Below are 26,017 nucleotides of genomic sequence, written 5' to 3'. Positions count from 1 at the left end.
TGGAATTTCCCAAGAAAAACTATCTCTTTCAGAACAATGGACATGAAGTTAAGTCCTATTTTAAACAGTATTAGAAAGGCACAAAATTGAGTTTAAGCCAGAAAATTGAAAGTTAGCATGGCAGTCTATGTTTCTGAGAAACATAACTGCACAGGGTCCAGAAGCATCTATCTATATCTCTTAAAATGTGACAAAGGCAAATACATTTAAAATTTTAACAGGGTGCTGATGTTCTCAAAAACACTGGGGACTGACAGCTTGACATGCTAAGCCCTCTGTCTTGGGGCTGGCCCCTGTGAAGCTAGTTACTGCAGAGAAGAGGCTAAATCTGCATTTAATTGTGCCTAAGAGTCTCCCCCTGAGTGCTTTTTGGTTAATTAGATGTAGCCCTCTCTCTCTAACTAAGCCACCTTGGCAGGTGATCTCACTGCCCTCCCCACTACTGACTTCTAGGGGTGTAAATCTCCCTGGCAACACAGGATATGACTCCCAGGGATGAATCTGGACCTGGCATTGTGGGATTGAGAACATCTTCTTGACCAAAAGGGGGATGCGAAATGAAACAAAATAAAGCTTCAGTGGCTGAGAGATTTCAAATGGAGTTGAGAGGTCACTCTGGTGGACATTCTTATGCACTATATAGATAGCACTTTTTAGGTTTTAATGTATTGGAATAGTTAGAAGTAAATACCTGAAACTACCAAACTCCCACCCAGTAGCCTTGACTCTTGAAGACGACTGTATAACAATGTAGATTACAAGGGGTGTCAGTGTGATTGTGAAAACCTTGTGGATCGCACTCCCTTTATCCAGTGTATGGATGGATGAGTAGAAAAATGGGGACAAAAAACTAAATGAAAAAAGGGTGGAATGGGGGGAATGATTTGGGTGTTCTTTTTATATTAATTTTTATTCTGATTCTGATTCTTTCTGGTGTCAGGAAAATGTTCAAAAATAGATTGGGGTGATGAATGCACAACTATATGGTGGTACTATGAACAGTTGATTGTACACCATGGATGGCTGATGATATGTGAAAATATCTCAATAAAACTGAATTTAAAAAAAAAGAGCTAAAAAAATTTAACAGGAAAGTTTCCAAATGGGCATGGGGCATGGGAATTTATGCATTAAAGTTTGGTAATTGCAAACCATTTAATCTCTGGAGATGAATTGTTACATTGTGAATACTGTTCCAAGATGTTCTATTTGGAGGGTGGGGTATAAGCCATGCTGGTAATAAAAAAAGCAAGTGTGTGGACATAGATGTGAATTTTTTTTTCCTAATTAAACTTTTCAAATGTCCAATCTGAGAATTCATTATGTGGTCCAGTGGTTAAAGAAATGGGTGCTTGAGTGATCTCTGCTCTTTTTTGGTCTTGTTATTAATTTAGACAAGTTTCCTGAACTCTGAATTGTAGTTTTCCTCATCCTTAAAAGATAGCATGATGGGTTGCTGGGACACAATGTACATTATTCAATTATTTATTTATTTGGCATATTGCAAGGGCTCTATAAATAGCAACTATTATCCTCATGCCCCCAATTGCTTTTCTCCCCAAAAGAAAAAAAAACCACTTTTTTCCTTAATTAATATCCCTTTTTTAACCCAGCAAAAGCCTTTAGTCCCACCTAATAAAACTTGTCCTTACACTCTTCTAATCCATTTGCAAATTACCCCACTTAATCCACACATCCTCAAATATAATGTCATCCAGATTTGTGATTTTTTCTAAGATCTTGATATTGACAGCCATATCTTAGGAAACAATGTATTCACTGATCATTCCTCAGAATTTATTAGTAAAAGGAAATCAAAGATTGCTAGATGGTCCATTCTGATGTAAACAAGGTTTTATGTCATATTGAAAGACTAATAAACATTTATTAATAATAGAGTAAGTATTAATTCAGTTTACTACAGCAATATTCATCTTCAAAACACTTTGGAAGCACTAATATCCTATTTCTCATGATTAATTTAGAATAATTCACTTGAATAAATAATGTATTCTATTATTTGCAATACTTTAACATCATCATTTATAACCAACTTTATGTTATTTAGAAATGAATTTTAGGAACACCCGTAGAGGCTTATTTTCTAAATCTTCATAACTATTATTTTTATGTAAAATTTTAACTGAACTGAGGATGCATTACTATTGTTCCATTCTACAACCTCACCAACACAAAGTATTTCAAGACTTAAATTTTGCTGATCTAGTGTAAAATGGTAGCTTACTTGGGCCTTAATTTGCATTTCCTTGATTACTAGTGAGGTAGAGCATCCTTTCCTAATTTTATTCATAATGTATAGTTTTCTTTCCTGAGATGGAACTGTTCGTGTATTTTGCCCCCTTACTTATTTAAATTTTGTCATTTAATCATTGAATTATAGGAGTACTTAATATGCTGTGGATGCCAATCTTCTGGATTCCTAAAGGCTACTCCCAATTTGTGTATGTGATTTTTTTCACAGTCTTTAATTTTTTAGATAAAGAGTTTTGAATTTTCATATAGTAAAATTGATCAATTTATTTTTTGATTAGTTCTTATTTCCTGTTTTAAAGAAACCATTCTATATCCTGATTTCATAAATATCCTACAATTTCTTCTAAATATTCTGCATTTTTTTTCTTTCATTACAATGATGAATCCATGTAGATTTGTTTTAGACTACACTGTGATTTAGGGATGCAATTTAAAATATGTTATTATGGATCCTTGATTTTCCCATAAATTGCCAGGTAGTGCACATTTTTCTGGTGACTTGCAATCCACTGCTCTGTTAGCTAATGTCCAGTTTCCACTTTTTATTCTTAAGAAAGAATTGAAAAGTTATGTTTTTCTAGAAATTTTCCAATTTTACTTGTGGTTTCAAATGGATCAACTTTAAAGTATTTGTGTATTCTCTTTGTATCTTTTAAATTTCTGGTATAAATAGAATTATTTTTACATTTCTACTAGTCTGTCTATTAGTATTACATTAAAACTGTCTACTATATTAATATTTTCAAAGAAACATCTTTTTTTCTCTTCATCCTTTCTATTCCAGCTTTGCTTTCTTCATAATTATTCCTCCATTTACAGCCACAGTCTCCTTTGTTTTTCTCTCTCCCCAACTTCATAAGTTTTTTAGTCTTTTCACTTTTTTAATATAAGGATGTTTAAACCATATATTTTCCTTTAAAGGGTTATTTATCTACATTCCACATATTTAAAATATAGCATTTTCATTGGCAGTCAAGATTAATAACTTTAGAAAATTCGTTATGATTTCTTCTTGAACATTTGCGTTATATAGAAGCATATTTTTTGAATTTAGAGATGTATGGGGGATTTCTTTTGTGTCATATAATTTTACTTTGTTTAAGAGAGTTTGATCTGTAGAATGTTAGTCAAGTTTTTGAAATGAATTGAGACTTCTTTTATGATTTGCTATATGGTAACTTTTCAATAATGTTTCACATGTCCTTGAGAAGACTGAGTATAGTCTAATTTGTATATGGCTTTGTATACTTGTCAAAATTAATTTTAGTTGTAAATTGTTATTCAAATGTTTCATATTTTTACTAACTTTTGCCTATTATAACTGAGATAGTATTCTAAAATCATCTGATACATGTGGGTTTGTTTATTAATTTCTGTTTTGTTTTCATGTTTGCTTTATATATTTTAGCCATTTATCTGTTTATAGTTTTTATACATTACTAGTAATTGAGGCATTATTTTGTTATGAAATATCCAGATGAATTTTTTTTGTCTTTAAAACTATTTTATGTGATATTAATATAGCTATTTCTGGTTTGTTTGGTTAATATTCTCCTATATATATGTTTTCCTTTCAACATTTTCAGATTTTATGTATTTTCAATCAACCCATTATTGAATTTTACTGTCTATATGCACTCAGTCTGATAGTTTCATTAGCATTTTAATCCATTTATATTTTTTCAGAATACTTCTTATTCTTGCCTAATATTTGCATTCTGCTTTTCTTAAATCTAAAGTATTGTATAATATTTCATAATCATATTTTATTGCAGTTTTTATTATTTTATACAGGCAATATTTGTTTAGGTTTAGCCCCATGTTTACCACTTATTTCATAACCATTTATATCTCTTTCAGAACATTTATTTTTTGTTAAGATTGTTTTTTCATGTTTCATTTCTTCCATTGGCTTGTGATTAATTTTTGAAAAGACAGGATTAATGGCTAATTCAATATTTCTTTCCTCAGAGCACCTGTGTGGTTGCATATAAGGTACTACAAAAATATTTCTTAACTTAAATTCAACTATTTGAATGGTGAAATCAAATTGACTAATTCAGTAAGAGTATCTACACTATTAAACCAAGTGCTTTTTAAAAGTATCCACAGCAATTTAAAGGGTAGAAATTAATTTCTAAAAATGCCTTTTACTTTTTTGGTACTGACCTGATCATCAAAAGCTATATTTTTTTTAATTTAGTATTAATTTTTATTATTAAAGAACTGACAGACCAGATTGGGGCTGGGGGATAAGTAAACCTACAATTTGTGTGTGGCTGTGCAGATATAAAAAAGGTTTCCATCCAAAAGTAAAATCAAAGAATCTTGATTCATTTCTTCCATTGTATAGATTTTTGCAGACAAAACTGGTCAGAACATAAACTGAAAGCAAATGAGACAATGAAAAGTAACTGGGGAGTTTTACTATTGTCCATCCAGGAAAATGTACAACAGTTAAAAAATTTGGGCTAACCTGGTTCTCCGCTCTCACCCTACGCTAGGACCAAAAACACTTTTGCTAAACACAGGTTGTTCCCCAAATGACGAAATTTCCAGTGATGCCAGCATGAATGCGGTCAACCTTTTGCCTTAGTTTCAATTATGATATATTTCAGGCAATCGCAAAGGAAAGAATGATTTAACAAACACTTAGGTATCTACCATCTTGTTTTGGCAACACTTTGATTTCTATAACTATAGATTACCACAGCAAATAAAAAAATGTATATGAAACATAAAATATAGTACAATAAAAATTTGTGATGATTATCTGAAATAAAAATTTTGAGGCACCCAACAACCAAATGTTGAATTCCTAGAATATATATTGCATTATTTTCCTGTTTTTCTGTTTCCTTATCTCTAAACATAAATGGTACTAATAATAGTTCTTACTTTATACAAGTATTGTGAGTATTAAATTAGTGCTGCAATATAGAAGGATGCAATAAATATTAACTATTATATTATAGTTGGTTTTTAAAAAACTTATTTTGATGGACAGAACAGGAACATTTTTGGAAAAAAATATGGTGAAGCTAAGATATGTTGGATGAGTGGAGCCTGAGTAAAATATGAAAAATAATCAGATTAACAGGTACAGACATAAGAACTGTGTATGAGAGAAATCATTGTTGATTTTAGGCTCAGTAATAATAATAATAGTTTATGTTTATTGATTCTTGCAATATTCTAATAAATATGCTGTATTCTCTCCCTATGATCTTGTTTAATCCTCATCAACCTGTGATAAGGGACAAGCATATTATGAACAGATGCCTGCCAACATCTTAATTTTAGCCCAGTTAGCCCCATGTCAAATTTATAACCAACAAAGCATTAAGATAATAAGTGTGTGCTGTTTAAAACGGTTAAGTTTGTACCAATTTGTTTCAGCAGCAGTAGGAAACCAGAACAGTGGTTTGCAACAAAATTTAATAACAATATGATCTTGGAAAAATGACTTCATCTCCATCTGGAGTTCAGTTTTCTTTTCTGAAAAATTGAGATTTTAATGAACCATTTGTCTTATTCATATTTTAGCACTATTGATATGAAAATATATCATAAAATTGATTTATAACTTTGACACTCCCCTCCTCCAGAAATGCTTTTATATGCTATTGTGTCTTCTTTCACTCTTTAGAATCAAATAGCTACTATTACACCTACCGTAGGCATTAGGAAGTGTTTGTGAAAGAGGTGTTGATTAAGTCCTGCCCTATAGTACTGGTAGGACTCATCATCATAGGGTGAGGGAGGTAGCAAACTGGGGAGAAAAGAAGCAAATTAAACAAAAGCACAGAGGTAGGATAAAATGGAGCTTGCTCAGAAAACACTGAAGTTGTAGCAAGGAGTCATCAGACACACTTACTTTTCTTTGTAATTGGGAGACTGATTATTTACACTATGCATCAAAGATGATTTCTGCTCACATTAGCACAAAGGGAGATTTGAGCAAACTCCAAGATTTGTTTTTGTTTTTTTAAGTCAGCTTTTTAATTTCTGGGGAAGGATTTTTTGGTTCTTATTTAGAAATAGCTCTATTATACAGAATCCCACATGAATGTTTGTTTTCCTTCTTAGCAATCATCTAACTGTGGCAAACAATCTCAGACTTGAGAGCTGTGTGCTCACTGGAGAGAAAGAGAATCCCAGAGGTTCTTCAGGAAACACCATAAGGGTGGGGAAAACAGAGGTACCAAGGACAAATGGTGCATGTGTTTTCTGCAGAAGCATAATAGAGGGACTAGAAAGGCATTTGCTCTGCTTTGGAAAAGGTATATTAACTAATAAATACAGGTATAGATATAGATATATTTTATTGTAGCAAGTTTCCTAACCCTGAGGAGAGGAAATACTTGCCATTTTAACTTTTATTTCTTTTTCATACTCTTGGCCATCCTTTTTGAAAAATTGCTTTTAGTTATCACCACAGACCATTTCTCTGACCACTCTCTTAGCTTTGTCTTCTATATTTGAATTAAAGTTAAAGAATGGATGATTTTAGAAGAATATGGGTGGATGCAGCCATGACACCCCTCCTTATGATTTCAGCCTATGTGTAAATTTATTAAATCATCAGCGATTTCTAGTTGGCCAAAATTATTAAAGATGGAGAAAAAATGAATAAAACAGTTACCAAACTTTAAAATGTTAAAAATATCAGCATTTGCATTATTCATGTAAGAACATATGTTTTGTGTCCTTCAAAGTTTTTTTAATTGATTACTACTTTGCCAAAAAGAAGCCTTAATGAAATTAAAGCATATTTTAACAAGCTATACTCTATACATAGGGTCCTCAGTAGAGGCCCTCTCTCTTCTTACCAATAGCGCATAATGCAACAACTAGACCCCTGAAGAAGTCATTACACAATTTAAGAGTGAGGAAGGGGCTTCAGAGAATGGTGACAATCCATGTCACTCACTATCATATCTAGTGGGGACATATTGAGATGGACTTGGAAGAACAAATAAATTGGATTCTGACAGCATGGGTGAAATCATTAGCTCCATTGTCCGTAAGCTATTTGATTATGGCCACTCAATGGACCTCTCAGAGAATTGGGTTCTCCAGCTATAAAATGGAACTAATAATACCTGCCTCATAGAATTCAGGTAAGATAATATAACTGAAGAGTTCTGTGATGTTATTATTCATTTACAAAATATGGAGCAAATTATTTTTGTCAACCTTGATGCTAGGTATAAACTGGTATAGAGACGAAAAGAGCCATTGTCCTTGCCTTTGAAGTCCGTGCACTCATTTTTTTTATCAGGATCCCTAAGATTTAAACAAAATAGTAGTTCCAATCATTTCATTTATCTTCATGGTTCTCATTACAAGAGAGAGGTGGCCCATAGTTTAACCCATACTCTGGAGACATGTACTCTGCTAAATGTTTGGGACTTTGGCATAACCGCATTGTAAGTCAAATGGGTCTTAGGAACCCATCATTTCCCACTCTTTCAGCTCTTCATTATCTGCCTTTTGGCCCCTACTTGCCACTGATCCAGGCCCTGTGCACTGCCCCTCATTGTCTGTTGATCAGTTTCTTTAATAGTGTTGTTGTTGTTGCTGTTTCAGTTTATTCACTGTTTCAGGTGGGAAAGGAAATCTGACCTCTGGGACTACATCTTGGTGAGATGTGGAAATCAGTCTCATTCTGTTTTAAGACAATTAAATAAAACATTGCATTTAAAGTGCTTAACAATCTGTTGAAATATAGTGAATGATTCCTATATATGTATATATACCTATTATCCCCATGAGGAATCTCCTTAGCCTATAATCAAAGCTATTTTTTCCAGGACGGCCACTCTTACCCTCTCTGATTATTCTTATGAATCTTTCCACTGTTATTCCACTGAATTTCCAGTTCTCTCATGTTAAAAATATACAAGATATAGAAAAATTCAAATTACATTAGACAAAAAAACACATATGTAATATCCATGCTGTGCTTCATCCAAAGTTCATCAGAGGACAAAAGATAAGTCATTTATTCTGGAATTCTTGATTTGACAGGTACCTTACTCAGAATTCTAGTTTCTTGGGTTTATACAAATGTGTTATGTGAGTCTTTCCTAATGCTTGACACGGATTCTCAGTGTTGTTTGAAACGTTTAGGCTTTGGGCTTTTACATTAGTCAAGAGAGAGCCTTGAATATTCTATTGAGGGAATATTAAACTATTTTTCTTTCAAATATTAAATTATTTTGATCACAAAATATATTCAAAAGCTAGAAAAATGAGTCTAGCTTATTTCTAAATTACTATAAGGAGTAGTTGAATTAGTTTCCTGTGGCTGCTATATCAAATTACCGCAAACTTGGTTACGTAAAACAACAGAAATTTCTTCTCTAACAGCTTTCGAGGTAAGAAATATGAACCCCAGCTAGGCCATCCTCACTCCAGAGGCTTTAGGGGAGATTCTTTTCCTTGCTTGTACCAGCATCTGGTGGCAGCTGATGTCATGTACACTGACTTGTGACTGCCTCACCCCAATATCCGCCTTTTGTCTTCACGTTGCCTTCTCTGTGTGTTTATGTGAATCCTCCATCTTCCACTACATTAGGAGGATTATTGGGATGGAATTTAGAGCCCACCAGGATAATCCAGGGTTATCTCCTCATCCCAGGATCCTTAATTTAGTGACATCTTTTGCCATATAAGATTATAGTCAAGCTTTTGCCTTATAAGGTAGTATTCATAAGTTCTAGGATTAGGAAATGGGCCTATCTTTCAGGGCCACCATTGGACCCACTATAGTGTCAATCTCTTTCAGACCCACACCTCCCTAGAGGAAGGTAGAAGTCTTTGTTCAAATAATCAAATCCTCAAGCAGAAGCTCTCTCTGGTATAATGCCTAAGAGATCCAGGCCCTTTTTTATTCAGTTTCTCCATTCCTAAAAGCAAACAAACAAGAACACTGCAGTTTAGGTGTTCTTGACCTCATTGGACTGAGCAGAAAACTGAGGCCCTGCTCTAAGCCCCATTTTGTTAAACTGGCAGATGCAGAATTAGAATCCAAATTTCTCTGACTCCAAACCTCATTATGTTTCCCCAAAGTCAGTTTTCATTCTACTGTTAATTTATCAGACTCAATAAGGCTTCTTTCCACAAGGTGCCATCCCACTGACAAAAGGGACTGTCTTGAGGATTATATTTATTATGTTTAAGAGCAAGCAGCTCCTGATTCATTAAATACTGTGTTTTTGTATTCAAAGTAATTTAACTTTTCATGCTTTGTTGCTTATGCTGATGAAGTGATGTAGAATTTCTTCCCATTGTTAGAAGTAATTCATGTATTGACTTTTTTTTCTGAAGTGAAATTAAGTGAGATAACTTCAGTCTTGATATAGAAGTTTGCAAATCAAGGATCCATTTGTTTAATATATAAACACTGGTTAGGACAGTCCTTGGCAAACTTGTGGAGGAGGATAAGTTGCACTATCATTCCCTTCCCTTGCTCTTTGTGACCTAAATATTTAATGAAGCCTCTTCTATCCTCCATCCAAAGTAGCAAGGGCACACAAAAATAAATGAATACATGGTATATATAGATGATAGATAGATAGATAGATAGATAGATAGATAGATAGATAGATATGGAAATACATAAAACCTTTTATTTGAAAAATTCCCTGCCACAGCCTCTCCACCAAAAGCTGGGAACATTTTCAAAAGTGTGCAATTTTTCTATGAAAAAGTACAATTAATAAGCAAGCAAGAATATTTTCCAATCTGATAGTTAACTGAGACATGCTAAATATAGTATTATATTTTTCATCAAATTTATTTAGCATTAGTTGCCTCCACTCCTGTGTCTCAGCTGAGCTATTAGTTTGTTCCTTTGGCTGGTCCATGTTTTCATGTTTCCTGGTATGGCTTGTTATCTTAAGTTGTCTAGGCATCTGATTCTCTTGATTAGTTTATTTTGGAGCTTGTTTTCTGTCTTTTACTTAGTGGTTTTCTTGTTGGTTGGCTTTGTTTTCTTGCCTCTGTTATTCAGTTCAACTTATTCTAGACCTCTAACTTAGGTTCTATTTCGTTGATCGGAATTTTTCCCCTCTTGTTTTTTCTGTTTCTTGCTCTGCCTCTATGTAACCTTTTTGTGAGTGGGTCTCCTCAGATATGGTCTACCCTAGTCAGCTTTTCCCAGTCTAGTGAGGCCCAGGTCTCATTGGGAGGGTATGGAGTTTTCCTGAGAATGAGACCCTCCTATGAGGCCTTTAGAATTGGTGCTTTTCCACTCCTGTCCAGCAGGTGGCGCTGGCCAGCCCGCAGCTCCCCCACCAGTGTAAGGAGGTATGGAACCTTTAGTTCTCCTGGTGACTCTGATCCTGTCAGGGGCGTGGCTGACTGAAGCTGGAATCTGAATTCCAGCCCCTAGGGTCTGAATTCCCAGAAGGGGACTGCCAGTTGAGCTGGGCCTCCCTTCACTCTCCCAATCCTCAGAATTCCAGTTGTCTCTCAGGGGCACTATTCCCTTCTCCTCTCTTCTCTTTGGGGCCTCTCCAGGTAGATTCCTTGGTCAGCCTGAGTTGCCAATTAAAGACGGGGGTGGAGGCCTTCAGTAGTGAATACGGAATTCAAAGACACTGTAGGTACTCTGTCTCCCCTCAAGCCCAGCCTAGTCCCTCAACCTGGGCTTTCCGATAGAAAATAACCACATATATTACTTTTAGATTTAAAAAAAAAAAAAAAAAAAAAAGTAGAAAAGAAATCAAGAAAAAGAAAAAAGGAAAAAAAAAAAAGTCTCTTTTAAAAGTCTTTCCCCAGCCTGGAAGTTTTGTCAGTGTCAGAATAGAGCATTTAAAGATATGCTTTGGGCTATTGTCTGATAATTACTCTCCAACCGCTTCACTTCCACCCCTGCCGGGGGCTATTGAAGTGCAAAAAGATAAGAGATCAGCTAGAAGCCAGAAGGGACAAAATGTAAGGGAAAAAAAAAATGGCTTTTTTGGAGTCTGGGAATGGGTGCCCGCTTTTACGTGCCCCCACTTCTTGGAGCCCAGCCCTTCTTTAGCACCCCAGCTCCCAAAGTTAGTTAATTAATTTGTTAATTAATTCTGCAGTTGAGGCTGGGTTGAGCCTCCCTTCTTGCCCTCAGCAGATTGCTGTTTTTTGTTTTTTTTCCCCCCCTTTCAGGGAGCCGGCAGCAAGACAGTCTGTGAGGTCTGGGTGGGGAGGGGCGCCAGACCCCTGGTCCAGGGAACTTACAATGTTCGCTGCGATCTCAGCTTTTCCTCCAATTCCAAACTTGTGTCCAATGTGTGACTGGTTACTGGAGACCCCGAAAACACTGTTTCATATAGTTCTTGGGTAATTGCCAGCTGCTCTAGGGGAGAGACGAAATTCTGCTCCTCACCACTCCGCCATCTTGCCCCGCCTCTCGATGTGTATTATATTTTTATGAATATATTAAATATATACTTTAAAATAATGTGTTCATCAATGATGAGCCTGGTAATATTGTTTTTGAACTGGGTTTGGTTTCTCTTCTGTTGGTTTCCATGGCAAACCTCTATCCCAGCACTTACATTGTATTGTCAGTTTTAATTTAGTTTGTCTCCCTCTCTCATTCTCGCATTCTTGATTCCATGCCAGAAACACTGACTCTGACCAAATTTAACAAAAGTGATTTACTGATAGAATATAAGAAGCTCACAGTATCAAGGAGAAGGTAGGTAGGAACAATAGTTGCTCCAAAAGACTGGAAAGTATGAACCATGGAAAGTTTTAGTTATAGGAACAATTTGGGCAAGGTATCATACTTCACTGAATAAACCTAACAATTTGTAGCCTTTCCTCAGTCTTATCAACATTTGAAGTCCAAGGATATAGCATCCAAAGACCCACCTTGGGTTATTTGCCCATGTCTTGAGTAATACAGGAAATTTGGTACTCAAAACAATGCTTGAAATATATTACACCATGAGGGAGAAGTTACTCTCCAGAAAACAATCAGAATCTGTTAGGGAGATAGAAGCAGTGATCAGCAGTCAATGAGTAGCAAATGGGAGCTCTTTGATATCACAAAATAGGTTTGTAATCTTTGATTTCCAGACACAATACTGTCACAGAGTGGTGAGCAATGCTTGTTGACTCATATTGCTGGAAGTAACTCAAATTGCCTCATTTTGGAAACAGTCTTCTGAACATGACTATATGCATTCCTCTTGATTCAATACTAACACTTAATCCTTATCTCCTCTGCATCCTAAGAAATACATCCTAAATAAATAATGAAAAGGAAAAACAAGTAAACAGTTATTGAGTAAAAATTATGTATAGCTTCAGAGGATGCAGCAAGAATATGTCTTCCCTTCAGGAGTTCCCAGGCTATGAAGAGAGTCAGACATTTAAACTATTGACTAGGTTGATAGAAGCTGTCATACAGGCTGGTATCCAGTAGACTGATATTCATTGCAATATAATCTATGTAACACAAAACTGAAACAACCAAAATCTTCAACCATGATATATACTTTTGCGAGTATGTTTATGGAATATTATTTATACCTATAAAATTATAGATATAAAGCCTAATAGCACTATTTATATATTATATGTGTAAAAATAGAATAAAAACTGGTATTGCACTATAACTGTGACTATGTAAAATATTCATGCATGTGGATATAGACAAAGACTGGAAGGCAACATCAAGAAGTAAAACTGTTGCTAGAATACTGAATGAGTTTTATTTTTCAATTTCCTTTAATGCTGTTGTATAATGAATGAAATTTACCAGAAAATGTTGGGACTATTATTCAGCTATCTGGTTGTTCAACAGAAGCAAATATATTAAAATTGGTCCTTTGCCTGTTAATTAAACTTAATCCATTCATTAATTTATGTTCGGTGGTCACTACTATACACACCAGGGGAAACTATCCTTCAGTATCAGCATTTGTTTATTCCTCCTGTTCTTTTTAACTTGTTTTCCTCAAAACATCTACATAATGGGGGCTATGTAAAGACAGGTGTTGTGTGATTATTAAATTTTAGCTAGAATAAGTGGCTGCTCGACTCTTAAAAATTTATACTGATACCCAATACTTCACACATATTTAGGAGTCTCAAGTACTTTAAACTCTCTGTTAACAATATAAAATCACTCTTCTTGCTACAAACCTTTTTTCCAGTTTTTTTCTGTTACTGTAGAATTTTAAAGTATGTAGGTTCTTACCTTTGCTCCCAAAATATGATCAGTACTTGATCTCTTCCTGTTGTCAGTGTTAACACCTCAGTTCAGCCTCTGTATCCATCCACTTGATCATTTTTTTTTTTTTTTTTGCTTCTCTATTGAGTCTTGACACCCCCCACTCCCACCCCACCCCCAATTCCCTTCTGTTCCATTTATGCCTACACACTACTGGCTGCCATGTGGTGCTGAGAGGGGGTTCTATTGATGTCATATCCCTGCTCTAAAATGTCTAAAGGTGCTTCCGTTGGATACTAAATTAAGTGCAAACTTTGTAGGTCACATTTGGAATTCCCTCCCTACTTTGTAGCATTTTATTTTACATGATTACCCTACTCCTACCTATCAACTTGCAGGCCAGAAATTGACTCTTCCATTTCCATGTCTTTACTTATATTGTTTCCTTTATCTGGAATTCCTTACATCATTCTTACCATAATCATTCAAAGGTCCATTTTAAAGATGACCCTTTCCCTGATGCCATTTCTTATTATTCCAAATGAATTTGACCTCCATACTTTCAAAATATATACAATTCTGTTTGTGCCCACTTTTACTTAATATTTTATGTAAATAATAATACAGTTCTGTAAATTCTACAGACACAAAAATGATGCCTTTCTCATATTTGTATTCAACATCATCTAGCAGATATCCCTGGCTTCTTTGTTGGCTTCAATTAAAGGGCAATGCCAAAGTTTATTGAAGAGATTTAACAGGATCAGAAAGAAGACATTTTGTTTTCCTTCTTAATTATCTTTCTTATTCAAAGGGAAGGTACAGATGGGAGATCAAAAGGCAGAAGTCCTAATAAGGAAAGAAGGGAAAGAAAGTGGAGTAAGGGAGGGGATGATTGTTGCCTTCTGAAATTCACACACCTAAATTAAACTTCTTTAAGTATAGAGAAAGAGGATTTGTTTTGCTTCTTTCTTTATTTAGTCAATCATTTTGCACCCCATCTGATAAAATGGGTGGCTTAATATAGGAACTATTTTAGTAAACTAAAGTGCTTTATTTTCAATTGTTTCTCTGTTATTCTACTAGTTTGATTATTAATATTCAGCTTCATTAACTATCCTTGTTTTTATTTTTATACACATACTGTTTTGTAACACTATTTCCCTGCTAAGGAATGCATTTACCAGTGGAAAACCAGATCACTGCTTTGTAGAAACTAATACAGCTGGAAAACGGGTATGTGCTTTGAGTCAGTGGACTTCGCTTTGCTCTGACCCCACCATGTCTTCCTGGGTTCCCAATGGTGGAATCTTCTTTTCCTCCTTCCCTTTGACCACTGTGATCAAAGTTGCAGACTCAAGCAAGTTAGCATTTACTGTGTTTATTCTTTGTCTATCCTACAATAGTACCTTCCCAAATTACTGGAATTAACATCATATTCAAATCAATTCTGTTTAAGAAACAGAAATTTGAGTGGAAAATTCTAAACCTGCCTGTAGGAGTGTTTTTGTACATTAGTCATGGCATATATTCACCTGGCCAGAGCTGGCTTTATTTTTTTTTCAAATTTTTTTATTGCAGACTATAATATTTATATACATATAAGTGGTAACTCTCCAAGTGCAATTAAACAAGCAATCAGAGAGCAAATTTCAAAGAATATCATAGATCACAGTTCAATAGTTTCAGTCACTTCCCCATTGTGAAATATAACATGTATACAAAAAGGTGATATCTTTCAAAGTATAGTTTAGCAAACAGTTATATAGGAAATTTCCAAAGTTGTTGTGAGTTATAGTACCATAGTTTCAGTTATTTCCTTATTGTGAATTAATTTGATATTCTCAAAGAGATCAATTTTAGAACAACATTTAGCATTTCAAGAAGTTTATAAGGTTTTAAGTTATAAAGCAGGGCTTGGTTATTTATTGAAACATTAGAGTGAATATAATCCACCATGTAAATTGCATTGAGATATTTCAATACATTGCCTCTCTCATTGAGAAAACAAGGTATGTGCTATTGGCAGTTAAAATAATGAGAGACAACAAGATTCCTGCTTTTGAAGGAACTGGGGTATTTAAGATAAAATCTTATTATGCAAGAAACATATTTCCCAGTGGGAAAATACTCCTACTGGACATTACCAATACAAAATTAAACAGCAATAATTTGACTTAATTTCAAGGTTAAGTATTTTAAGGTACAAAGTTTAAGATCTCTGATATGTATAAATTTCCACTTTACTCTTTTTCTTTGAATGCAATATTACCATAATGCTGACAATGTATATATTTTACAATAACCATGTTGATCTATTTGTTGAACCTATTTATTTGTTTTTAATGTTCTCTCTCTCTCTCTGTCTCTCTCCCTCCCTCCCTCTCAAGCCTCAAAAAAGTGCTCCTGGAAAAAATGAGAGCTCTCAAGTTGAGTCAACAAAGGAAAAAAATACAAGTACTACTGTGTGTGATTCTCAAAATGTAAGATTAACTTAAAATGGTTTTAATGATATTCAACATTAAAAAAAGGACTTAAGCATCTTAAAATTTCTAGTTCATGCCACCAGGAAACTTTCTATTTTATACATACATATTATCTAAACAAAATAATTTTAAGTGTAACAGAGTTTCTTGGATGTGAATCAGGCAGGTTTTTCATTAATAGGTGTAACCAGGGTGTTAGGGCTACTCTGAATGTGTGCTGTCAGAAAGGTGTGAGTGACCCGCGGGCTCACGATGAAGGCACAGAAAGCTGTTAAAAATAGGAGGAAAGAAGACAGGGTGTGATTCTGTAATATTCTCCCTCATAAAGAAAATAAACCCAGCATTAAGAGCCTCACAATAAGGAATGGAGATTACTACCATCAAATGACAACAGTAAATATAGAACTTTGCCGTGTGTTTTTTCGCTTATAAGAAATGTAATGAAATTTTAATTCTAGAACTTTGGCATAATCAAGTTTATAGAGCTGTCATGCTTGGATTTGAGAAACTAAAAATGACAATAATTGCGTTGAATCCATGCAAAATTAGGCTTCAGTCCAGTTGATGAAATGAAATGTGCCTGCTGAAAATATTGGTGCTTGCAAAGAAATAAGGCTGCAGATAAAAGAAATGAGGCAGAATAGAAAAATAAATTTACCAAGTATTCCTCTTTTTCCTTTGCTGACTTCCGAAGTAGGTTTAGAAAATGAACTCCTCAGTAATCTTGTGTTCAAATATTAATGTATTTAAACATGTACCCAAATAATACAAGTTAGAACATAAGTTTACTGAGAAGTGGCAGTAATATGCTCTGTAATTTACTTCCAAGGTGGGGTAAAGTTAGGCCTTGAGCAGGATGGAGCATTTTTGCTGTAGCTTGAAGGATTGGATAGGTCTTTGACATTGGAAGCAAATGTGCCGAGGCAAGAAATAGCAGAGCAATATGGTTAGAGTATAGGGTACAGAGAGGGCTGGGATTTGTATTTGTGAGGAAAATTTGGGACTAGAACATGAGGACCCTGGAATCCCAAGCTAAGGAGTTTGGTCTGAATTATAGAGAGACTTAAGGTTGTCAAATATTTATGTCAAACTGAGTGAAAAAACAATGGAGTTAAATTTAAGGAGGGTGTTTTTGTTTCTTCATATATTTTCCTGAAACTTCACAAAGAAACCTTGATAGATCATTTAACTTGTTCTCATAAGAGGAAAAAAAAAAAAAAAAAAAAGACAGCAACTCAAAATCTCTCTGTGTTTTGCTAAGATTTCCCTAAAAGCAATATTCAGTGTCTATTTTTCTTACTGAAGGTGGGGCCTCCTCAAAATCATAAACTGTCCTTTGTTTATTTGTCTGTTTTTTGTTTTCTGGTGAAATGTTTATTCACATCTTTTACCAGTAGATCTTTTACAAGTGTTTTCCCTGGGTTATTTGTATTCTGAATTTTGAACTGCAAGAATTCTTTGTAGGTTCTGGATATAAATCATTTATCATATATATGAATTGAAAGTATTTCTCTTGGTCTATGTTTTTATGTTTTTTTTTTTTTTTTTTTAAATTCACCTCCTATTCACCCCATTGGTGAGAGAGGGATTCCTGGCTGAAGATTATGGGGATAGCCACAAACAGGACACCCAGCACTGGTCATATAGATTAACAGCAGTTTATTAGTCACATATGATCACAGCCTAGGGGAGGAGAACACCACATACCATTCAGGGCCACGTGGGGTTTCACTCTGTAGCAAAGTGAACCATAAGGAACTGTGAGAGTTGGTCTTTGTTAGCAACGAGAGGGTGGAGTACTCGCCTTTCTCCTGGGAGGATGTGATTTGCTTGTTTGGGGGTAGCAAGGACCTGAAATCCACTAAACAGTCATAAGCAGGACTGTGCCTGATTGGTTCTATAGGGAGGGCTGTATGGGTAGGAGGTCTTCTCTTTGGGAGTGGAGTGGAGAGGGGAATTTGAGATAGGGCCATTCAGGTCCCTATTGGATGTCTCCAGATGTGGAGCCAATACATAATATTAGTCTTAATTTTAGGCCTTATACCATGTATTGTCTTGGAGCTATCCACCCCTCAAAAAAAAAAAAAAAAGCTTCTAATCCATTCCTGTGAGTTTTAAACAGGACCTTTTGATGAGGTTACTTCTGATAAAGTGTGGCTCAACCAAATCAAGATAGATCTTAATCCATTACTGGCGTCCTCTGTAAGCAGAATGAAATGCAGACACATAGAGAAAAAGCCACAGAGAGCAGCCAGAAGCTGGAAATTAGTGAAGCCCAGAAGAGAAAAGAGAGGCCAGGAGACACTGCCATGTGCATTGTCATGCGACAGAAAAGCCAAGGACCAAGCATCTCCAGGAGCCAGCCCCAGAATGCCATTGACTTGTGGGAGAAAGTATTGCCCTGATGACACCTTAATTTTGTACTTGTAGCCTCAAAACTGTGAGCCAATAAATTTCCGTCATTAAAGCCAACCCATTGCATGGTATTTGTTTTAGCAGCCCAGGAACTTAAACACCATGTATGGACTGTGTTTTCATTTTCCTAATGGTGCTTTTTGAAGCACAAAAGTCTTAAATTCTTATAAAGTCCAATTTGTTATGTATCTTTTCTTTTATTGACTGTACCTTGATGTTGTATCTAAGAAACATCACCCAATTCAAATACACAAAGCTATTCTCCTGTGTTTTTTTTTTTTGTTTTTTTTTGTTTTTTTTTGTTTTTTTCCTAAAAGTTTTATAGCGTTAGGGTGGTGGGAAAGAACCATCATGTTAGCATCCTTTTCAGCTCTAGGGATATATAATCATCAGCAACATCAGTGAAAACTGATAGGAGCACACACACTCTCTCAGTGAATAAATAGAAAAGATGTTGCATTTTGATTCCTGCTGGTCACACCTGAAAATAAGTAATATAGCAAAGAAAGCCTGGAAATTCCATAAAACCTAGATCTGAATCCTAACTTTGCTGTTTCCTAAAATTGTTACTTTTGGCAAGTGAGCTTATTATTCAGCTTCCGTATCTACATATTGTAGATCAATGGTTTTCAAACTTTAGGATGATGAAGAGTCATCTGGTCAATCTGTAAAACTGTGTATCCTCAGACTCTACTTCCTAAGATTATAATTCATTTAGTGTATAATGTGCATTATTTGAATAAATACATCTTGATTTTTTCTCTGTCAGGATTTCTTGTGAAATACTTTGAGAAACATTGATGTTGATATCTCTCAGACTTATCATGATGACCATATATGATAGATATTAAATGCACAGTGGTTAACCACACCATGGAAGTCCTGTTTAGTTCTTTCTAAAACAGCTGCTCTGCAATTTTTAGGATTCAGTGTCATAGCATCTTCCATGACCAAGGTTTCAAACTAGGAATTAGAGAGCAAATTTATTCTTAGTTATCTTTGTGGGTTCATTCCATTTGCTACCTATGCCTTCTGTAAATGAGACAAGGTCACTTAGGAAAGTGGCCTCTGGATTACTTGGTTCTTTTTTTAATAGACTTAAAAACTTGAAGTGGATCACTAAGATCTCAGAGGCATATTGAATTATCAGTTTGGCGTATGTTTAAATTACTTTTAAAGCAGCTTTGCTTAAATGATAATATTGGAGACACACTGGGAAAGCAAAGGATGTACCTGCTCATCCCATTGTCCTGCAGCTTGCAAATACACCTCATATTGTTTAATAGTATACTAAGAATTAAAGAAAGTGTGTATTTTATTCTAATTTTCACTTAGGGGTTAAGACATTCCTCAGTGTACATGTGTTTTGCAATGTTTTTGACTCCCATAGGTAGGAACCATTTAATTTCTCTTAATGTGCTGAGAAAATATAAAACAATGACTGCTTATGATTAGCACTGGGAGTCCTCACTAAGTTTTCTGCTATTACACCTGCCTGGCAACTGCCTGACCAGGGGAAGTTTATTCAACAGCAAAGAATGGTCTAGGGAAATGAGAGGAGAAACTTGCCGAAAATAAATTCTAGAGTTGCAGTTAGAAAATTGTGCCAACTTTTTCAAGTAAAATTGAATTTTGGCAGAGATTTGAAAAATCCTCATTTGCTATGGTATCTAATATTTATTGTGCAGCATTTGATGGCCTTGTGAGATGTTGGCAGATGCTTGGTTAACAAATTATTCTAGACAAGTCATGCCCTGCTGTAATTGAGCTCAGAGACCACACACGATTGTCATTCTGGGCTCCTCTCCATCACACCATCTGAAAAGGTTGGCTTCATATGCACAATTCTTCATTGTGCTACTGTGATATTTTTCAAGAAGGAGCTGGCATTCCTCCAGATAATTTAGGAATGGAGTTTCTGAAGTCTTCAGAACAATTTGCTGCTTTTCTCATTAGGTTTTAATCTCCATATTTCTTTTCCTATAATACTTTAATTTAGAGCATGCAAAAATATGAACCTAATTGTGATTTCCAACAAGAGATATATGACACCTTAAGTGTAATGTTTAACTTATTAATTTGGTGAATTAAAATAGCACAATGAGCATGATAATATTTATTATATGGATACCAGCCAGTCAGTGATATGAAAACATAAAGATTAGTCTGATCCATATTCTGCAGGTCCTCTTCCTTCCCATGGGTTCCCATAGTATTTTGTTTACACAAGTATTGCATCCTGTATCACACTCCACTTTGCATTTCAATTATTTGTATGAGGTTCTCTTTTGCATTGTGTTATAAGCAGTTTGAAGACAGGGACTATAAAAATCTGTGTATTCCCTTCAGAACCTATGAAAAGGCTTATTTCAGCAAATGCTTAATATTTCTCAAAAGCCCAGAATTATGAAATCAGATGATACTGCATTTTTCATAAATGTAACTATTTCACAGGAAAGATGAAAAAATTATGATTCAGAGAGGGAGTGTGACTTGCCTAGACATGCCTAGTTAGGGAGCATCAGTATCAGACCCTCATTCTCCCCCAGCCTAACATTCTTCCCATCAGCTTCATTAAGAAAATTCAGAGACACCCCTTGCTTCAGCATTATATTTTCAATACTATAACTTATTGCTATTTCTCTATTGTCTTCCAACTTCTGATTTTTTAAAGAGTAATATTGCAGCACTACTCTGTAATAGATATGACAAATCCATTTCATACACAATAATGGTATCTTAGTAAAAGTAACTTGATATTTAATTTCAATTTTTTCTCCTTTGGAATATTTTTAAAATTTGTCCCATCTCTTAATTAAATCAGCAGAGGGAAATGGTTTATACCTGTCGTATATAGTTTTTGTTGTTGGAATTTCTGGTTGCCCAGTTATTCGTTTGTGATTAGTTACATTGAGTCCGTTAAATGATTTAGAGAAAGGTCATGAGAGATTTAACTAACTCTCTTATAAAGGATAACTGAGTGTTTAATACCAACAACAAACTTAGAGTAATTGGCAGGGTCAGAGATACAAGCTCATTTAAGACTTGGTGATGAATCACTGATAAATCATTCCAACTTCTTTAATAGTTTGCTTTTATTTATTTCTGAAAGAAGAAATAGAGTATAGTTAACAATAAGCAAAAAAGAAAAAAATGACCTGCTCCTTTTCTAGGCTTTCCAATGGTTGCTAATTCAATCACAGTGCCCTGTGGAGAAGATCATTATAAACACAAATTTATTTTCATAGTTTCCAAATAAGATGTTTGCATTGAAGCTAAAGATGTAGATGTATCATAATGAAAATCTTCTGAGCATCTGAAGCCCTACGGTAGATTGTATAGGCTGATCTGATAATTCTGATAATTCTTATCTGATAATTTGAAGAGAAAAAATGAAAGGAAAAAAGGATAAAATGTGTCCACCCAGGTTGTAGTTAAACAAGAAGGATGACATTTAGTTAATGAGTATTTTGTCTTCTCCTGTTGTATTATGTATGAATGAAATTGGATTAAAGGGGAAGAACCATAGACCTGGAAGAAAGCAGCAGCAAATACATTGACTTTAAGATTCTGTTATGACCAGAGTCCATGTGTTGACACTGGGTTTGCAAACTTACAGTGATTGAATATCAGTGTTTCCATTCTCATAGGCCCTAACCATCTATTGACAAAATAGATGAATTTTCATTGAAGGAAGGGAAAGCTGGAAAAGGGAGAGAGAGAATAGGAAATAAATTTAATTGAGCACTTAATATGTGGAAAATATTTCATTAAGAACGTTCATGTATCTTTTTTTATTTTATCCATCTTTTATATTTTATCTTACTCTTTGAACTCTTGTGATAGGTATCATTTTGCCTATTTAACAGATGAAGTATCAGAATCTCAGAGAGATGAAGTCACTTTTCCAAATTCACACAGCCAACAATCAGTAGAAGAATTCTAACCTAGGATGGGTTTAACTACTCTTTTCACCTCAATGTGTTACCTACACTATCTCATTTCACTGTGATGTCAACATTTTGAGAGTAAGCGTAATTATTTCCATTTTATAAATGAAGGTAAGAGGTTAAATTGGTATTTTCCAAACATCATTCTTATAAGCAAGTGCTGTTCTGTGATGGAATTTTCAGTGGTAAAGAGATGTAGAAAATGAAATGGAATAGAGCCAAGTAAGAACACATTATTGGATTTTTCATGAATCAATCAATCTCCACCCACCTCTCTGTCTCTCTCTCTCTCTCTCTCTCTCTCTCTCTCCCTCCTTTATTTAACCATAGGATACTTTATATATTTTGAGTATTAAAATGCTCTTTCTTTTCTGAGATATTGTTGAGAATATTAACTTACTTTCTTAGTGGGTTTATTTGTTCTAATGTCAAAATTTGAATTTGGCAATCCCAATTTTGCTTACTTTAATTTTGTTTAATCTTGTTCTTCTGTAAAATACCAATGTCCAGGAACCTCTGAGTTCATTAACTCACACACATTATCATAGCTAGTAGGAGGCAGAGATGAGACTCGAATTTATTTGCATGACTCCAAACCTGTTTTCTTCACACTACAAGGAAGCCCTGCTAACAACTGGGGCCACCCCAGTATAATAATCTCACACACCATCTTGTGATTGTGTTTTGTTTTCCATACACAGAAATAAGTAACTAGCATTACTTGACTCATCTACATAGATTCATTGCTACTTTGCCTGCTTTTGTGACCATGGCATGATATTTTGGCAGATGGTAGTTTATTGTCCAAGGCATGGGGGAAATGTATTGATTACTCTGCTACTGTTCATAGAGATTGTGTACATGAAAGAGAGTGTGCAATCATTTGCAAAAATCCGTGTTCATGGCTCATCCAATTATACAGTTTACAGATTGATCTGTGCTCCTCTCTCATCTCCATAATTGAATGGGTGAGCTGCATATTGAAGCAGCTGAATTTCTGCATGCTTTCATGATTGGCCTGCATATTTTATTACTTGAGTTTCTAGAAACAGGTACTTTATTCATCAGAATTAATTTCTAATTAATTGTGGTGATGGGAATATTTGGAAGAGCTGTACCTAACCTTTGACTGTAATGTTTTATGTAATTCTAGAAACTATCATTTACATTTTTGTGTCTTTTAAGACAAAAAAAAAGTTCATTTTTTTAATTAATCATTCAGTATACCTATTAATTCTTCCCCAAGTAAAATTACATTGTTTAACCTTAACATGCATGAAAGGAAATGGCATTTGGAATGGCATTTGAAAATTTCCTTTTCCTTTAGTCTAAGAAAAACATTTGGGGTACAAATTGATAATGAAGGAAATACCAAAGTTTCCAGGCACTGCTACAGTTTAAACATCATATTTGAGAACATTTACAAACATATCTATTATCCTATAGGCCAAATATACACAATAAACAGTTTTTGTGTAGATGGGCACATCTAATGAAAACTGACAGATCAGCCATGTGCTGGTATGGATATATGATGATCCCCCCCAAAAGCCATGTTTTAATCCAGTCTTGTGGGATATTTGGTTTAGGTTGATTCCATGGAGATGTGACCCAACTGTAGTGATACTTTTGATTAGATTATTTCCATGGAGGTGTGACCCTGGCCATTCAGGGAGAGGGTCTTGATTCTTTTACTGGAGTCCTTTAAAAAGAGGAGACCCAGATGCTTGCTGATGCTTTGAGATGCTAACCCCGAGCTTACCCTGGAGAAGCTGAGAGAGGACAAAATGCCCCAAGAGCAACTGAGAGACTTTTGGAGAGATGCTTGGGAGCTGACAGAGATGCTCAGAGATGCTTGGAATTGCAGACAGAAGGATATTTGGAGATGCTAAGCTAAGGATGCACAGGAGCTGAAGAGGAGCTAGAACACAACCTGGGACCAGCAGAAACTAGCCACATACTTTCCCAGCTGACAGAGTTGTTCTAGATGCCATAGGCCTTTCTTCAGTGAAGGTATCCTCTTGTTGATGCCTTAATTTAGACACATTTATGACCTTAGAACTGTAAATTTATAACTTAATAAACCCCTTTATAAAAGCCAATCCATTTCTGGCATTTTGCATAATGACAGCATTAGCAAACTGGAACAGATTTTGGTACTGGGAGTGGGGTGCTGCTGAGTTTGCAAATACCAAACATGTTGGAACAGCTTTTTAAATGGGTAAGGGGAAGATTCTAAAAGAATCATGAGGAGCTTGATAGAAAAGGCCTAGATTGTTTTGAAGAGACTGTTTGTAGAAATATGAACTCTAAAGAAATATGAACTGTTTGTAGAAATATGAACTCTGATGAGGCCTTAAACAGAGATGATTAATGTGTCATTGTAAACTGGAAGAAAGGTAATCCTGGTTTTAAAGTAGCAGAGAATTTGGCAAAATTGAGTCCTGGTGTCAGATGGAAGGCAGAATTTGGAAGCAATGAGCTGGAATACTTAGCTGAAGAGATCTCCAAGCTAAATATAGAAAATGCTGCCTGGCTTCTCCTTGCAGCTTATAGTAAAATGCAAGAGGACATAGATAAGCTGAGAACTGAACTCGTGGGTACAAAGAAATCAGAAATTGATCATTTGGAAGATTCTGGGCTTCCAGAAAGTGAGACCCCAGAGGATAGTCCCCCACATGAGGATTTAAACAAACATGGAACCAGCCAGCCATTTCAGTACAAGCCAGGATTGGAGATGGAGTTATCCAGAAAGGATTTGTAGAAAGTCCTATTGTCTGATGGTTTTGACCCTTGCATGCTTCATGCCAAGCCAACAAATTTTTTGCAAATTCTATATAAATGGAACCACTGCCAGTCTGGACTGGAGGGATGAAGAAGGAACAAATTGAAGGAAAAATGTCTTCAATGATAGAAACATGGAAATTGAGGTCTGGAGTCAAAAAACCTCAGACAATGAGAGTAAAGAAACCCATGCATGTGGAAAGGGTGAGTTTGCCCCAGAGGCAGCAGGTGGGCCTTCTGCCTCAATGCTCAGGAAGAGTGCTGCCACCCCAGGCCCCAGAGAGGGTGGGCACATTCCCTGGGGGTTGGGGAGAGTCTGGCCACCACCCCACTGTTCAGAAGGGGAGAGCATTTGCCCCAGAGAGGCAGAGTCTGAGTGGCACCCTGATGCTTGAGAGGATGGGGCCTAGAAGAAGGTGGTCTCTCCAATGCATGGATATGCTGGAGCACTCACCCCAGCTTTTGGAGACAAGATAGCCACCATGAAGTCCCTCGGAAAGTGTTGAACTCCTGTTCTCTCAAGCCTTGAGGATAAAATGTCATTCTATAAATGACTCTCAGACATTGAAATCTAATGAAGTTTGCCCTGCAGGTTTTAGGAATTGTATTGGTCCTATGAACCCCCTTTTCCTTTCAGTTTCTCCCTATGGCAATGGGAATTTTATCCTATGACTGACTGTCCCTTCCTTGTATATTGGAAGCAGATAACTTTTTCTGAGTTGCACAGGTCCACAACCAGAGGGGAATTTTGCCTTAGGACAGACCACGCCTGTAAGTTAATTTTGATAAATTCTTGTACTTACCTATTGTTACTGAAATGATTTAAGTTTTTATGATTTGGGGATGAATGTATTTTGTATATGGAAAGAATATGACTTTTTGGGGTCCAGGGGGTGGAATGTGCTAGTTTCGATATATTATGTCTCCCCAAA

General features: G+C 35.5%; 1 protein-coding gene across 4 annotated transcripts in view; it reads left to right on the top strand.

The window, feature by feature from the left end:
- LUZP2 (leucine zipper protein 2) overlaps window positions 1-26,017 on the top strand; it is a 654,481-nt gene that overhangs the window by 591,051 nt on the left and 37,413 nt on the right. For 3 of the 4 annotated variants that reach the window (XM_037839189.1, XM_037839191.1, XM_037839188.1), the window contains exon 10: window positions 15,841-15,933. The exons of the other annotated variant lie outside the window; for it this stretch is intronic. In XM_037839189.1, the coding sequence (XP_037695117.1) occupies window positions 15,841-15,933 (93 nt within the window). The remainder of the gene's footprint in view (window positions 1-15,840; window positions 15,934-26,017) is intronic. 4 annotated transcript variants of the gene reach the window in all.

The sequence above is a fragment of the Choloepus didactylus genome, chromosome 6 (genome assembly GCF_015220235.1).
Source record: "Choloepus didactylus isolate mChoDid1 chromosome 6, mChoDid1.pri, whole genome shotgun sequence".
Lineage (NCBI taxonomy): Eukaryota > Metazoa > Chordata > Mammalia > Pilosa > Megalonychidae > Choloepus > Choloepus didactylus.
This window is presented reverse-complemented; position numbering and strand designations above follow the sequence as displayed.